The sequence below is a fragment of the Desmodus rotundus genome, chromosome 10, assembly GCF_022682495.2.
Source record: "Desmodus rotundus isolate HL8 chromosome 10, HLdesRot8A.1, whole genome shotgun sequence".
NCBI lineage: Eukaryota > Metazoa > Chordata > Mammalia > Chiroptera > Phyllostomidae > Desmodus > Desmodus rotundus.
Window position 1 is genome coordinate 34,739,675 of NC_071396.1, and position 15,071 is coordinate 34,754,745.

Below are 15,071 nucleotides of genomic sequence, written 5' to 3' on the forward strand. Positions count from 1 at the left end.
GCTGCGTCGGTTCGTTGATAGTGGCGTTCTGCTCTCCTTGCTACCTGTCTCAACCCAAGCAAAGGGTCTCCCAGGGCCGAGCGCTGGCCCAGCCAGAAAAGGTGCCCATGCTCCCCGCCCTCCTCAGCCGTTCCAGAGCTTTGGTAAGGAGGTTGGGGTGGGAGGGTGCGTGGCTGGCTTTGGACGACATGTGTTAACATGACCTAAGAATGCCCCATACCAAATAGCAAAGTGCACCCCTCTCTGGGACGTAGCTTCCCCCCACTTCTGATCCCTCACAAAATAGCCAGATTCGTGATCCAAGAGAACCAATTTGCAAAGGATACTGCCTATGAAAAGCACCATATGGAAGACATCTAGGGTCCAGGCTGTTGGGTCGATGCCAGCAGCTTGCCAGTGTGTCCCACTCACAGCGGGGCCTCTCCCATAGATTCATTCTCAGTGACATTTATCTGCACTCACTCCCTGTCCCAATGGTGCTAATACATTCTTATTATACTTTTTGTTAACAGGCCCCTCAGCTGTAGCCCTATAGGGACTACTTGCCCAAGGTAAGGACCAAACACCTACCTGGATGGCCCGCCATAGGTATGACAGCCTCCCTCCTCATTTCCCTCGGGTATCCCCCCCGCCCCACCCACAAAGGGTCACATGTCTCTGAGTGGTTGGGAAGATGTGACAGGCTGTTTGGCCTTGAACTGCTGAATCTCTTCCCTCTCTCCTTGTGGCTGTTTGCACTTTTGGCTTCACACTTTCGGCCTCATTTGGAATTGCTCCGGCATCTCTACTGGAGACTACCTGGTTTTACTCTTAAAGAGTTATTTCCTCCTCTGTCTGATGATATTGGCCAAACTGACCTGGAATATGTGGCGTTCTAGTGTCATTGTTCCTCCTTCCCCTCCAGCTACACCTCCTCTTCCCCCAGAAGGAAATAAACATTTGAGACAGAGCCTGAGTGTCACAGAGCTGAAGGGATCTGGGGTCAGAGTTGCTGGGTGAGGGTCCGCTCCTGGCCACTTCCTAGTTCTTTGACCCTGGGCATCTAACACTGAGTTTTTGTTTTGTTTTGTTTTTACCTGTAAGATGGGAAAAATTGTAATATGAAAGCCCGTCTGTGGGTATGGAGACAGTCTGTATCACTAGCAAGCTCCCAAGTGGGGCAGACACCTCCCTCTGGGGACCACACTTGGAGCAATCAGGCTCCCAGGTGGCCTGGAACTTCAGGCGCAGAACTGTTGAGTGTCCTCAACATTAGTGTCAGGTCCACCACTGGACAGGGGATCAAAGATGGTCCTGTTCACCTGTAAGTCCCTCTTCAGCTCTCTCCCTGGCTGGTTAAGAGCTAGGCATCCCTCTTCGGGAAAACTTGGGACTCTGAGCAGCAGCCAAGCCCAGGCAGAGGCTCTGAAGCTGGTGGCCCGCTTCCCTACTTAGACTGCCACCCACACCTTAACAAACTGCCTCCATCTGTGACACAGAGATCCCCAGAGGGCCGCAGGGGGCTGGCAGAATTGCATCACGACGACTTCCCAGCTCTTGTTCTGTTCACTGTACTTGGATGTGGCGGAATTCGTGCCTCAACCCAGATGTCTCCAGAAAGGAAGCTATTCTGGGCAGCACATGTTTGTCATTGAAGTCAAGTTTTGCTGTTACTCTTCCCATATTAGGTGGCTTGCAAGAGTATTTTATTGTCCCTCTTCCTCTCATTAATGTAGTGACACCTGCTTGTAGGAATCCAGCATGTAGGCAGCTGGGGTTTTGTGAGGCTGAGTATGTTAGATTTAACATCAACATTTATGGCATTGGGACATGTTACCCCAAAGGTGACACCACCTTCCTCCTGCCCAAGGTCAGGGCCAGCCTGCCAGCTTCTTTCCTGCTCAGCATCTCTGAACATGGAGGGGCAGTACCAGCCCCTGGCCACCAGGGGGCGGTGCCAGATCACAGTTCATGGGTTCACTGGGTCCCAGCCCTATAGTTTCTTCCTAGAAAGCCCCTAGACTTTCTTAGCTCCAGAAGTTCTAGAAGATCCCTCCGGATGAGGCTATTGAGTCTCCTTCAACCAGAGTAGCTCTACTCTTTCTAAGTGTAAATACTAAAGTTCCATGTAAGATTCCATTTGGAAAAGCAGAGCCTCAATTTTTAAAGGGTTGGAAGAAACCCTCACTGGTCAGCCACCCACAAAACTTTGCTGATTCCTTCCTCAGCTCTGAAGTCCTATGTAAATATCACTTACGCTCATGGCTTGTTGACTGTGAATGTTACAAAGGAGGAAGTGACCTGGGTGATGAGCGTGCACTGCAGCCTCTAGAGATGAAAGCAAGAATGTAAGAAAGAAGTGAACGCACGTGTGTGAGCACATTCACATGTGTGCCCAGGTATGTGGCCATGCTGGCAAACGAGAACTCTCAGCAGGCCAGAGACATTCCTGCAGGAGCGAACGCAGAAGGCACTGGATTGAGCCCACAGCCCAGGAAATGCCACTGAAGATCCTGCTCCAGAAGGTGGGTGCAGCCCCAGGGGTGCTTCCTGCCCACAAAAAGTGGGGTGACCCCCCCCAGGCAAGAGCAGAGAAGTCTTGGCATGATTACTGGGGTGCCTCGGTGGGAGCAGCCAGGCCAGTCGACCCCCAGCCACCACCATAGCCAAACGGACAACCATGGAGCATCATCCAGCAAGAAATCTCCAGCACGAAACTTCTGACATGTCCTGTCACTCACAGCACCTTCTCCACACCCTGCACACATCTTTTTTCCTGTTTCATTTGCATTTTTACCTTTTTTGAAATAATAAAGCTAATATGTCGGAAATGTTGCTTATTTTCTTCCATCTTCAATATTAAAGTGGCTCCACAAAAAGTCACCAATTTTGATATAAGTTCTTTTTAAATGCACGCTGATATGACAGCTGTCACAATACAGTCTAACAAAATTGTTTCGAATGATGTTAAAGGCAACTAGGCGCTACTAGAGCCATCGTATGGAAAAAAACAAAAACTTTTTGGCCAACCCAGTATCCGCCCCCCTGTGCAGAGCTAGAGGTCAGACATCTACAGTGCCCGAGGCTGCAGATGCAGAAGCACTTTCACTGTGTCGCTGGAGGACTGAGTGTCCGAGAAGACACCATCTGTGAAACCTCCATGAGGCAGGGGCTCTGGAGGAGAGCACGTCTGGTGGAGAGACCCCACAGGCAGAAGGAGGGGGCACAGCCGCTGCCCTGGAAGGAGGCCCAGGGTCCCGGCCATCATTGCTGCACGCGCATCAGACTGCACCTGACTGGGGGGCACTGGGCCACCACAGGATGCAGCTGCCGAGGTGCCGGTGCCTGCTAGATCATGTGCTCTTAGATTCCCCCCTTGCCTGTCCTCACGGACTCTAAGGAGCAAAACTCCGTTATGAAGGAAATCACTACGAAACTTAGAGTCTTTGAAACAACCTCACATGAAGCCTCAAAGTCAGTAGGAATGCAACTGCCCCCAGTTCTTGTTCAAGTGAATCCCCCCTGCCTTACTGGCCCCAAACTTAGGATAGTCCTCCTAAGCCCACACAAGCTTAGGGAGGGTCAGGGGAACCTCAGTCGCCTCACACAGCCCTTTTCCAGCCTTCTGGGTCCAGGACAGCCGGGGTGAGACCCAGGGTTGCTAACTACAGGTCGGAGGGCAGGAGACGTCCTCAGAAGGCAGTGTTCTCAGCTTGGGCCCGGGGACCAAAGAGCTGCTCAGCAACGGCCCTGCCATCATATTTGGGCAGTGTGCCCCCAAAGTCGGTGGGCAGGATGTCCTTGTCAATCTCCTGAAAGAAGCCGGAGAGGTCATCTCCATGGACTAAGATCTGCAGGAAAGGAAGGGGGACAGAGCTGAGCAGGGGTGGGGCCCTGAGGAGGAGGGATCGAGGGGTGGACAAAGACGCAGTGTGCCATCTCTCTGCCTGGTGACATCCTTCTGCACAGTCCTTGTTGTGATGTCTGCGGGATCCACTCAGTTCGGGACTACAGTAAGAGTCTGAGGAGGGCTCCCGGGGGGTCCCCTCAACCCCCCACCCTCATCCCCCCACCCTCATCCCTCCTGTCTCGCGAACCCTTTCCTGCCAGAGCCCCATTCACTCTTGATCTCACCAGCCAATCTCTGAGCGCCTCCTCAGCGCTGCCATACACTCACCCTCTGGAGCATCTTGCTCTTCAGGAAGGGCCGCACCACGTTGTAGGTCGTGGTGAAGTACCATGGCTGGTGGATGAAGTGGATGGCTTTGAACCGGGCTGGGAAGGAGTCCTGCGGCAACAGAGAGCATCCCACTCCACAGCCCCAGTGACCCCCCCCCCGCCTCTCTCTGTGGCCCATGGAAGTTTCCAGCCCCAGTCCAACTGGGGAGCCCTGCCTTCACTGTGGCTCCAAATGGCAGGAGGCCATGCAGCCCAACCCTCTCCCAGCAGATGTGTAAAATCGTGCATTTCACTGGAGTGAAGAAATGAACTGGCAGCTTTCCTTAGTTTTAAGGGGACTGAGTTTTTCAACCCCACTTGCCTGATGAGTAAACTGCAAACTACTGTGCACCACAGGGACACCACTGTTGCACCTTGCTGCCCTTCACCCCGTCCTGCGGCTCTCGCCTGCCCCCCACCCTTTCCCAGGTGCACATAAAGCCGACTTAAGGTGAGCTGCGGGAGAGGGCTTCTGACCTGACAGGAGTGAGCTGTCGGGAGTCAGCGATCTCCTTTCTCAGGACAAATTCACTTCAAAGAGAGGCCTGACAAATGTGGGCAGGGGATGGGATTTTGGGTCCCTGCCTCTCTGCCACTTTACAGTTTGGTGACCTTGAGGAGTCATGCAAATCTCTGAGCCTGAGTTTGCAGGTGTTTAACATGAAGCAGGGAAGCAGCGAGAGAGTGCTCTCTCAGGGCACGTAAATCAATCACTGTGCATACTTGGCACACCGTTCATCACCAAGCGTTTGTGGTTCTCACTGCTCTTGTGACAGGTGGTCACACTCTCAGGGCCCTGCTGGCACCATCAAACCAGGACCCGGGGCCAGTCCCCCAGCCTCCCACCCTGTGAGCCACCTGCGAGGCAGCGTTCTGAGGCCCCACCTGCAGCATCTCCACCATCTTCCTGAGGTCGGCAGCCCGCAGCCCAGCAGCCTGCTGCACGGTGAAGCCCTTGAAGTTCTCAATGATGCAGAAGCCGTTAATTTGAGTCTCCTCATTCTCCAGCAGCTTCTCCAGGATGAAACAATAGGCCTGCAAGATCTTGGGCAGGGAGTGAACAGGCTACCAGACGCAACCCCCAAAGATCAAGGGCCTGAGGGGAGAGCAAACTGGTCCATCCTTGTCAGAGATAAGTTGTCACAGGCTGAGAGCTGGGGCATATTTCCCTCATGAAAGTACCCCAAGAAAATGACCTTGCATGGCACAGCCATGTTAGATGCCAGAGTGTTTATCCCTGTGCCCTTATAATGTCCCAAGTTAAGGGGCTGGTGAAATTATGGTGCATTCAGGCCATAGACGACTCCGGAGCAGTTAAACACGGTGTATAAGACTAATGTACAGGAACATGTTCACTCGTGGTATATTATTGTAGGGCATGATCCTATTTTTGCGAGAAAGAACATGTTTGTGCAGACACGGGGCAGCTCTCTCAAGGGCCTGCCGGGGGCACTGCCTACATACAAATGCAGAGGAGTTGGGCCAGCCGTGACCTCTGCTAAACAGGGTGGAACCCGGGCTTTCCAGAACCTCTCCCGGCTCTCCCTGTTCTCTATGTCACTCAGCTTTCAGCATTTGGCAGTGCTGACCACAGCCCGTGGCCCACAGCTGTCACCCCCCACTTGGCAGGGACAGCAGGGGGCAGCTGTGTCTTGGCTAGTGGACCCTGCCTGCAAAGCTGCTGGGTTTGCCAGCTGACCCGGCACACCCTAGGAATGCTGCCCTTCCTGAAAGGGGCCTGGTGGCACCGACCACCTGCTACCCCCTCCCACAGTTGTCGCCCCCTGGGCAGCCAGGAGTGAGAGCTCAGTAGAGGCCAGGGCTGGGGGAGGGGCCAGGGCAGAGGGTGGGAGGGAGCCAGGAGAGCTCCCCACCCCCCGCTGACCTCATCAAAGGTGATTTCTTCACAGTCCCAGTTCTCGATGTTGAAGAGCATGACCACTCGGCCATACTTGTCCCGACTGGACAGGACCCCGGGGTAGCCGGCCTCGATGGTGCAGCGGACCGCCTCCAGGGACAGGCTGTCGAAGAGCTCAGGGTGCTGCCGCCGGAAGTGCACGTAGCCTGCCGCAGGGTGGGGAGAGGGGCCTTCAGGGAGCCAGCCCACCCTGGGGTGGGACCCAGGCACCCTTGTGTGTGACCAAGCAGGACACGCCACCTTCCAAGGATAACTGTTGGGGTAATCAGACGAGATTCTAGGCGTGAGCATCATTTCTAAGCTGCTGAGGCATAACCGTGAATCTGAGGGTGACAGTTACTTGTCCTTTCTCTCTCCCAAGGGCACAAGCGCAGGTTTCTCAGTGGGACATAGGTGAGAGCTGGGAGGGAGGGGGTTGGAATAAAATCCAAACCCCAGGCAGGACACCGAGGCCCTTCACGGGGAGCAGCATTTGTCCCACCTCCACACCCCATCCGGCCGTTCTGGCCAGGTCCCCACCTCTGCTGCTGTCTCCACCACCACCCTGGAGGGGCCAGGCCTGAGCAGGTCGGGCGCACCTGCCGAGGGATTGCCACCGGCCTCCTGCCTCACTCCAGGCCACCCCCATCACCTAGCCTCGGTCCTGTTGCCCCTCTGTCCCACCGCTCTGCGTGCCCCACCCCCGGACATCTTGTTTCCTTGGGGTTTTCCTTCAAAACTCCTGTTTGTACCAAGTCCTTCCACTTTACCTAAAACTTACAACCCCTCAATGCTTTATCTCTACCTCCTTTATTTTTCTCGTTATCCTCTCTTACTATAACTCTATATACTTTTATTTTATCTGCTTTACTCCTTCCACCATCAGAATACACAGCCCATGAGGGCAGGCAGTTCTTGCCTGCTTTGTTCTCTGCGGCACTCTTCGACCTGAAACGGCGGATGGTAGGCAGCGCAGTGAATGGACATTTGGGAACAGAAGGAAGGAAGGAGCAAGAAAAGGCCACTCGTGGGCCTGCAGAAGGCCTGCTCAGACCCTGGCCCTCCACCAGCACCAAGGACTGGATTTCCGGAGGAAACTTGTCTCCCTTCAGCCACCTAGCAGGGCCAGCCCTCAGGCTCCTTCCCAGGACTGGCTCCATTTTCAGCTCCGCTCTCCTCATGAGGCTCAGGTACCTGTGGGGAGCCAGGCACCACAAAGCCCCCTTCCCTGCAGCACTCCAGAGCCAAAGCCTTGGGGTGGGACGTAGGGGGGTTGGACAGGCTGGGTGCTGGGGGGACTCCTCCCCTCCTTGGGTGCCCAATTTGGGTGACTCAGTTCTACTCATTGAACCCTAAGGCTAAGAGAGGGGAGAGAGGGGCCTGATCTCTGGGAATCTGGTCCAGCCCCCACATTCACTATCCAAGCTGAGCAGGATACCCCAGGCCAGTCTCATAAGTCAGGACGGGGAGGCTCAGAGCCCTACACAGGGCAGGGAATAGGAGGGAAGTAGAGGGGTTGGTCTCCTCGGTGCCTGCCTGGTGCCTGCCTGCTTGAGGGTCAACACCATCCTCATAACCCCACCCCCTGTCCCCTCAGCCTTCCCAGGGCCCTTTCCCCAGCGAGGGCCTCACCTCTGAGCAACTCGTAGGCGCGCCCCACGTCAAACTTCCGCGCGCGGATGAAGCGCAGGAAGAAGGCACTGTCCCAGCCCTGCACCTTCTCAGCCACTGCGCAGGCCAGCTCCTGCCCGGAGGCCGCCTGCAGCCGCACCAGCTCCTGCAGCTCCTGCACGGCCTCCTCCCTAGTCTCCTCCCTCTCGTTCAGCTCATCCTTGGCCTGAACAGTTAGGTGGAAGCAGGAAGCCACTGGTAAGTGTCGTGCGGGCTGAGACCCAGAGCTGGGCCATCACTGCTCTGCCCACAGGGCAGCACTCATGTTGGAGAAAATGAGGTGCAACTGCATTGGTTCGGTTGCAAGACAGAGCCGAAGGTGCAAATGTTTCTCATAACCGCTACACTTACCGGAGCCCTTGGTTAGTGCCCCGCCCAACCCTTTAAATACACTGTTTTTCCTTCTTTGCCACAGCCCATTCCCGCGAGGCTCATGTCTCAGGACGAGTAGACCGAGGTTCTGGAGTGAAGATATTCTTGCCCAAGGTGAGCCAGATGGAAAGGAGTGGAGTTGGGAATTAATGAAAAGTCCTACTCAGGCTGGGCTCTTAATCCCTTTGCTCTGCTGCTTCCCACGCTTAATTCTGATCTTTTGCAAAACAAAGGTATCCAACATATAGCAGCCTGCGCCTGCCCCCAAAGCCTCGCATACTTCCCTTAGGCTGAGGCTGGAGAACTAAGCAGCTCTCCCTTTGGGCAGAGTGAGAGGAGAAACCAGAGCAGGGGGTCACGTCGGGAGGGGGCGGGGGAAGCTCAGAGCTCTGGTCCCTTGGGCTGCCCAGGGAAGCAGAGAGGGAAGCCACAAGCCCAGCTCAGCTCAGCCCCCGCTCTGCCGTCTGATCGTTTCTGAGCTGGTCCAACAATCTTTTGTTTATGGGTTCGGAAGACAAGACCCAGAGAGGGAAAGCAGTTTGCTCAAGGTCACACAGCAAGTTGGAAGTAGGTCCGATTCTCGAACTCGGGCCTCTTGCCTATCCAGTGAGGGCAGCATTGGGACCCTGTTCCCCAGGGCCACGTGCAGCCCAGCGTTCCTGCTCTCAGAGTCTAGGACGATCCCGGTCAGGGGCCCCAGGACCCCGTTGGTGCTATAGTCTTGGATTGGGTGGCCTTGCTATCTGGTCAGCCAGGTGCTGCCATGGCCGTGACCTCCAGGATGGCCCCTAGAATGGGCCAGTCCTTTAAGTTCAGGATGACCTGGAGAGCTAAGGCCCACCTCCCCCTACATCCCGGGCCACCTCACCTTCTGCAAGGTGTGGGGGGGCAGCTTGCTGCATGGGCCAAAGACAGGCCCGTGATCCTTGGTTGTAAGCCGCTCCAGCTGGGCGCGGAGCTCCTGCTCCTCTTCGGGGACCACACGGAAGGTGCCCGCCTGGCAGAGAGGGGTCGGGAAAAAGTGGCAATCGGTTCCCATCAGCATGAGCAAGCCAAGCACATGGTCTGCTCAGACCCTAAATGAGTGCTTTTGCCCAAGGTGGCTGTTAAGCCTCCTCCCTTTATGTGGGGTCCAGGACCACAGAGAGCTTGTAGGGGTAAATTCCCATAACTGTGGGCAGACCAGGGAGGGAGAGAGGGAAGGGGGAAGGAGCGCAGCCCCGGGGCACAGGGGCACTCACCCCCTCTGACATGCTGCTCTAGAAGACTGAGTCCTTGTCCTCGGAGAAAGCAGGCCCCCCTCCTGGGTCCTGGCCTCTCTAGATGGCCTCTTTCCTGGGAGAGGAAGTCAGGGCTGCAGCAGAATGGGGGGACTCCTGATGCCGTCTCAGAACAATGGATCTCAAACTCTTGTGGGCACCACAGTCACCTGGGGTGTCTGCTGGAAACACAGAGGCCTGGGCCCTGCACCCTGTGATTTAGTCTGACCCCAGCCAGGGAAGCGGTGCTTTGAAGCAGCAGCCCAGGTGGCTCTGAAGAAGAGGGAGGATTCTCGAGTTACACCCTGAGAAACACTCCTTTTAGGAGTAATCCATACAAATATAACTCAGAAACCTCAGTTCTTAAGATGCAGGACAAGACACTCCCTCTTTCACCTGTGGCCTCCTGCTCCAGCCCAAAGTTGGGGGGAGGTGAGGGGCTCAGAGACTCCCCAGCCTCGTGGGGGCCCTGGCCCAGCACTTTCCTCTCAGGAGGGGTGAAGACCAGTTATGTGACGATAACACTGCGTGTGTGCTTTGCGACACACAAATGCTTTCAGGTCCGCCATCTCAGAGCCTGGGCTGGTATTGTAATTCCCATCTCACACAGGAGGGAACAGGCCCAGGAGAATAAGTATTTGTCCAAGGTCACACCGCCAGAAATAGCCAGGGATCGGGAGCCCAAGCAGTGACTTCCCCTCAGCACCCAGAGGCAGCCAGTTGTGGCAAAAGTCAGACCTGGGTTTAAAGTCTGTCTCTTCTACTTTCAAGCCGTGTGATGTAGCCTGAGGCTGGGTTGTCTCTAACAGGGAGACAAATTAAATAATAGACACAGAAGTACTGCGGCCCCCAGAGCGCATCCCCGCCCTTGCCCACACAACACCCTGCTCACTCCCAGAGTCACTTTGGAGACAGTTTTCTGTTTCCAGATTTTCCCCTCCCGCACCTGAACATCCCCAGGGCCCTCAGGGACCAGCCCTGCCCCTCCTCTGACCATTAGTCATTTCTGTCCCCAAGGCACTGTTGCAAATTGGCAAAGGTGGGACCTGACCCATTTTCCATCTGACAGCAAGACTGCTTGGACCCCTGGGGCCAAAACTTCCCCAGAGACACCTGGGCCTGAATCAGGCTTTGTCATTCATTACGTGAGTGACCTTAGGCGAGCTATTTAACCTTTCCAAGCCTCAGTTTTCTCATCTGCAATTCAGAGATAACAATCCTACCTACCAAATAGAGTTGTAATGAAGACTGACCACAGGATTTCTGTGAGGTGCCTGGCACGCTGTTTTGCTCTGACACATAGCTCCCCTTCTCTTTCCTGACATCATACTGATCACCACCCCAATATGACAGTGGGGCTTGGGGGACCCCAGGGAATATCTGAGGGTCTCCCCTTTCCTGCCTATCTGACTCCGCAACCCCAGCCAGGGCAGGGACATTTTGAGAGCTGTAACCCACTCACAGGAACCAAAGTTAAGCCACTTCTCTGGCAAGTAGACCCCCAGACATGCAGCACAGAGACAGGCAGACAAAGCACAGCCGTGCTCCCACTTGGGTTTTCTGCAGCAGGCATGGACAGGCTGAGAGAAGTACCTCAGGAGCCCACGCAGCAGAGGGAGAAGCTCGACAGCCCCCACTGGACAGCAGATCAGCCGGACCAGATCCTAGGTCCTAGGAACAGAGAGTTACACTCAGTGCGGTACTGCGTAATGCTTTCTAAAGTGGGCCAGTGTATTAAAGCTGGTTTTTTAAAGCCCTGATTTATGAGCTGTATACAGTGAAAACATACCCACCCCTCACTCCAGTGCAGGCTGATCCCTGCTGTCTGGGGTTGCCAGATAATATTTAGAATGTACAATGACAGGTGAAGTTGGGATGAACAACAAATATTTTTAAAATATAAGTAGGTCCCAAATGTTGCATGAGGCATACTAATACTTCCAAAGTATTTGTTGTTGGTTCGTCTGAAATTTCATATTTACATTCACCTTCACATTTAGTTCACATTTGTTTGCTAAACCTGCCATCAGATTGGCTTGGTTCGTCCTGGAAAATAGCCAGTTGGTTTCAATTATACAGGGGTCTGGGACGTGGCCCCCTTCTACCCCAGACTCTTCACCCCAGTCCTGGGCTTCCCGGCCCAGCCAGGCACCCGGAACTGACTTACCTGCCAGGTGGGCAGCTCCTCCTTGGGGCCCCCTGGAGCCTGTATTCCCGGGGAGCCCTGGAGTTTGCCTCCACTAGGGGCCTGGCCCAGTCAGCAGGCTGGGATTAGTGTGTCACAAGGGACTTCTCAGGGCCCGTGGTGTCCTGTTAAAGCAGGCTCACAGGAGGCCCAGACTGGGGCACGCAAAGCACCGAGGGGGAGAGGAGATCGGCCTGGGCCTGGCTGGAGCCACCTCAAAGCTCTCCTTTGTGTGGTCTGCTCTGAGTTCCTGCTTAGCCAGTGGAAGCTGGGCTTTGGGGGTGGAATCTAGGCCAGCCCCATCCTCTCCTCCCTGCCCTCTCCCTCATCCCAGGGGGCTGTGGGGGATCACCCCCCAGGGTAAGACATGCAGGAGGCATTGGGAAAGTGTGTTTGGAACAACTTAGGTGTGTGGTTCTACTTTCTCAACTGGAAATTTTGTGACCAAGTATTTCTGATGAGAGTCCAAAGTGAGATATGCTGTACAAGTAATGATAAACTACCTACCAGATTTTGAAGACGTAGTCCAAAGAGTGTAAAATTCTTCATTAATGAGCTTTATATGGCTTAATGTTCTGAAATGATAATATTCTGAATGTACTGAGGTAAAAATGTTTGAGCATTCCATGTCTGGTTCCTCTGCCTGGAACAACAGTGCCGCCGTGTGAGAGATGCTGCCCTCATTGGCTCGGACACCTGTGCTGGCCACACCGGCAGACAACTGTGGGCTCCAGGCGCACTCTGCCAGGCTGGAGGCAGGGCAGGAGGGGCCCAAATTTGCCGTGCCTGCACTCTACACTGTAGCAAGGGCCTTATCAGCGTCATTGCATCCAGGCCTTCCAGATGTGAGGCAGAGAGGATAATACCCCTTTTCACAGAACAGGGGACTGAGCCTTAAAGCCACACAGCTGGTAAGGAGTGGAGAGCCAGTCACTCTGAAGCCCTCTCATTATTCAGCACACACAGCTGCCCCCTGGTCTGGAAGTGAGAGCCACACAGGTGGGACTGCCCAGGGAAGTCTCAGCTGTCCCTGGCTCCTGGGGAGAGTGACACCATCTCACTTTCCAGGAAGCAGCCCCACAGGGTAGGAGTCTGGTCACTGTCTTTGAGGGGTGACCCTAGGGAATGTCCGGGCCTCCACCCCTTCTTTGAGATATGGGAAAACCCAGGTCCATGGACATTTTGCACCTTCTTTAAAATTACACAGCGGTAAGGAGAGCGTCCTGTCTTGCTCGGGTTGGCTGGCAGCCGCCTCTCTACAAAGCTCCGGTTCCACCTGGAGGCACGCTGGTTCCGCAAGGGAGGCCGGCCTGCCCTGGGACAGGTGGGGGTTGGCAACTGCCAGAGATTCTAGCGACGAGGTGCAGAACAAGCAAATCGATCAGCATGCTTGTTCAAAGAGTATTTGCACGTTAAGTGTCCGTAAGGTCCTCACTGAGAAAATGGGAGTGGGGGACGCAGTGCTCCTGAGCCTGGACACCTGAACCTCGTCCCATCGCTCCGGGGAGCGGAAGGAAAGAATCGGTGCTGATGACGGCGACCTTACAGATTTGGTGGGAAAAACTGAGGTCATCTGCAGAGAGTTACGGAGGAGACAGAAAAACCTGAAATCATCCTCATGAAGAACGGAATAGACGAGAGACTCTGCCCTACTGTTGTGCATTTAACACATACTTACTGAGCATGTACTGCTTTGCCAAGCTGTGCACTGAATGCTGGAGTTTCTCACGGGGAACAAGACCCCCCCGGCCCCGCGCAGTTTATAGCGAAGGGGTTACTGGCACCTCGGATGGCACAAGGAGCGGGACACCGGCCTCTGCCCTCCAGGCCCTTGCAGTGTGAAGACCTGCGGGGCCAGGCCACACTGCGCATGCTCGCTCTGCGGTCCCGCGTTCGAGTTCTCGGGCTGCGCCTCCCCCTGACTGTGGGTGAAGACGTCCCGGCGGCTCCTCCCCCTCTGCCTTAATGGTACAGCCCACCGCGGGCGCTCGGCGGCGGAAGCCAGCCGCGGGGGCGGGGCCCGTTCCGAGTGACGGAAGTGCGGGGGCGTGGGTTGCGCGGGAGTTTTGGAAGAAGGCGGTGGCGGCGGTGAGGTCAAGGTAACGAAGCAGACAGGCTTCGCGCGCGGCTGGGGCGGTGCGGTTCGGCCCCGGGGAGGAGGACGCGGATCTGTGAGGGCAGAAGGGCCCGTTCCGCGGTGGTGTCCAGTGCTTTCTGTGGCCTGCAAGTTCGCGGTGCGCCGCGTCCCTGGGCTTTCGTGGTTCCCTCCCCTCGGGGCGTGTGACACTTAGGCCCTCGCGTTCAGGTCTTCTCCCCCCTCCCCCTTCGGGGTTCAGCGGCTACCCCTAGGAATTTCCCTTAACCCTAATTCAGGCCGCTGTCGCTACCACCAAAACAGCCCCATGACCTCCTAGTCTCTGCTCCTTCCACGTTGATGCGATTCAGTTTCTTCAAATGCTGTCTTGAGCTTGTCAGGTTCGCTTTGGCTCCAAAAGCTTTTGTTGGAGCCAAAAAGTCTCCATTATTTGCGGAATAAAATCCAAATTCCATAACCAGGTATTTTAAAATCTTTCCCAGTTTATTCCCAACCTATCTTTCTAGCCTTCCTCCTCCACACTCCCCTCCTTGAACTCTCTCCCTCCCGCAGTCTTTTTTTCCCCAAGTAAGTTTTTCATATTCTTCTCTGAGTGCCTTTGTTGATGATACTGTCTTTCCCAATAGTGTATAATGAACACCAGTGTTTAACTTGACTATGTGAATTTAGCCTCTAGTACCAGCTTTCCTCTGCAGGGAAGATTTGAACACATTTATTCCTTTAACCTTTTTATACCTTTTTGTTAGCCTTTGCATTTACAGTGCTGTTTGTGTATTCATTTATCAAATATTGCTTTATGCTTATTGTACATATTCTTGTCCATATAATAATAATGTATTTTACATACTGTTAAATGATAGCTTTGTTCTAGGCAGTGTTCTGGGTAGGTGCTAAAAAATTATGAATCCACTTGATTAGAATAAAAGTTTCTAATAAGGACGTTCCAGGGAATTCTTGAGATGACTTTATCTGGATAAGAATCACCTGTTCATACTATATAGTAGTCCTTAGCCTGTGAGTACCCACTGTGTGTGTTGTCTATGGTATCTGTGAAATACTAAGTTAATAGGTATGGAAGGAAAAAAAAATCTTATTTCCGGAAGTTTGAGCAGCTCTTGACTTTTTGCCTTTCAGTGCCTTGGTATGTGTAACAATGGACCAGGAAATTCTGTCTCTTGCAGCAGAAAAAGCAACAGACAGGCTGCGGGAATTCCTTCAAACCCTGAAGGAAGATGATGTGAGTACAGGGAAGCCTTTTGTGCTAAAAGCAAATGTCAAGCGTGACAACACATTCAAAGGTCATAGAACAGTCATTCCACCACTTCCTCTACTCCCCACTCTCCTCGGGAGACAAGGATTTAGGTGCTAACAGTTCATAGATGTAAAGAAATGAGG

General features: G+C 54.3%; 2 protein-coding genes across 8 annotated transcripts in view; one reads left to right on the top strand and one right to left on the bottom strand.

Moving 5' to 3' along the window:
* Positions 1–656: 656 nt before the first annotated feature.
* Positions 657–13,330, bottom strand: RLBP1 (retinaldehyde binding protein 1). 6 transcript variants are annotated; one of them, XM_045196426.3, is made up of 9 exons: positions 13,260–13,330; positions 10,990–11,067; positions 9,379–9,669; positions 9,006–9,134; positions 7,727–7,931; positions 6,083–6,261; positions 5,083–5,241; positions 4,157–4,267; positions 657–3,830 (listed from the first exon to the last, which is right to left on the bottom strand). In XM_045196426.3, the coding sequence occupies exons 3-9, from the start codon at positions 9,388–9,390 to the stop codon at positions 3,672–3,674; spliced, it is 954 nt and encodes a 317-aa protein (XP_045052361.1). In that variant the 5' UTR covers positions 9,391–9,669; positions 10,990–11,067; positions 13,260–13,330; the 3' UTR covers positions 657–3,671. The 6 variants fall into 6 exon arrangements, with proteins under 6 accessions (XP_045052361.1, XP_045052362.1, XP_045052363.1 ...); XM_045196427.2 differs by lacking the exon at positions 13,260–13,330 and adding an exon at positions 11,564–11,686 and having other exon boundaries at positions 657–3,791; XM_045196428.2 differs by lacking the exon at positions 13,260–13,330 and adding an exon at positions 11,564–11,685 and having other exon boundaries at positions 4,157–4,222.
* A 288-nt stretch (positions 13,331–13,618) lies between these two features.
* The window catches only part of FANCI (FA complementation group I), a 33,614-nt gene continuing 32,161 nt past the window's right edge, over positions 13,619–15,071 (top strand). For both annotated transcript variants that reach the window (XM_053912775.2, XM_024561781.4), the window contains exons 1-2: positions 13,619–13,680; positions 14,811–14,913. In XM_053912775.2, coding sequence (XP_053768750.1) covers positions 14,830–14,913 — 84 coding nt within the window. In that variant the 5' untranslated portion in view covers positions 13,619–13,680; positions 14,811–14,829. The remainder of the gene's footprint in view (positions 13,681–14,810; positions 14,914–15,071) is intronic.

Coding starts and splice junctions, on each gene's coding strand:
- RLBP1 (XM_045196426.3), bottom strand. Junction 6,262..7,726: donor CGCCTACGAGTTGCTCAGAG/GTGAGGCCCTCG, acceptor ACCCTGCGGCAG/GCTACGTGCACTTCCGGCGG. Junction 5,242..6,082: donor AAGAAATCACCTTTGATGAG/GTCAGCGGGGGG, acceptor TCCCTGCCCAAG/ATCTTGCAGGCCTATTGTTT.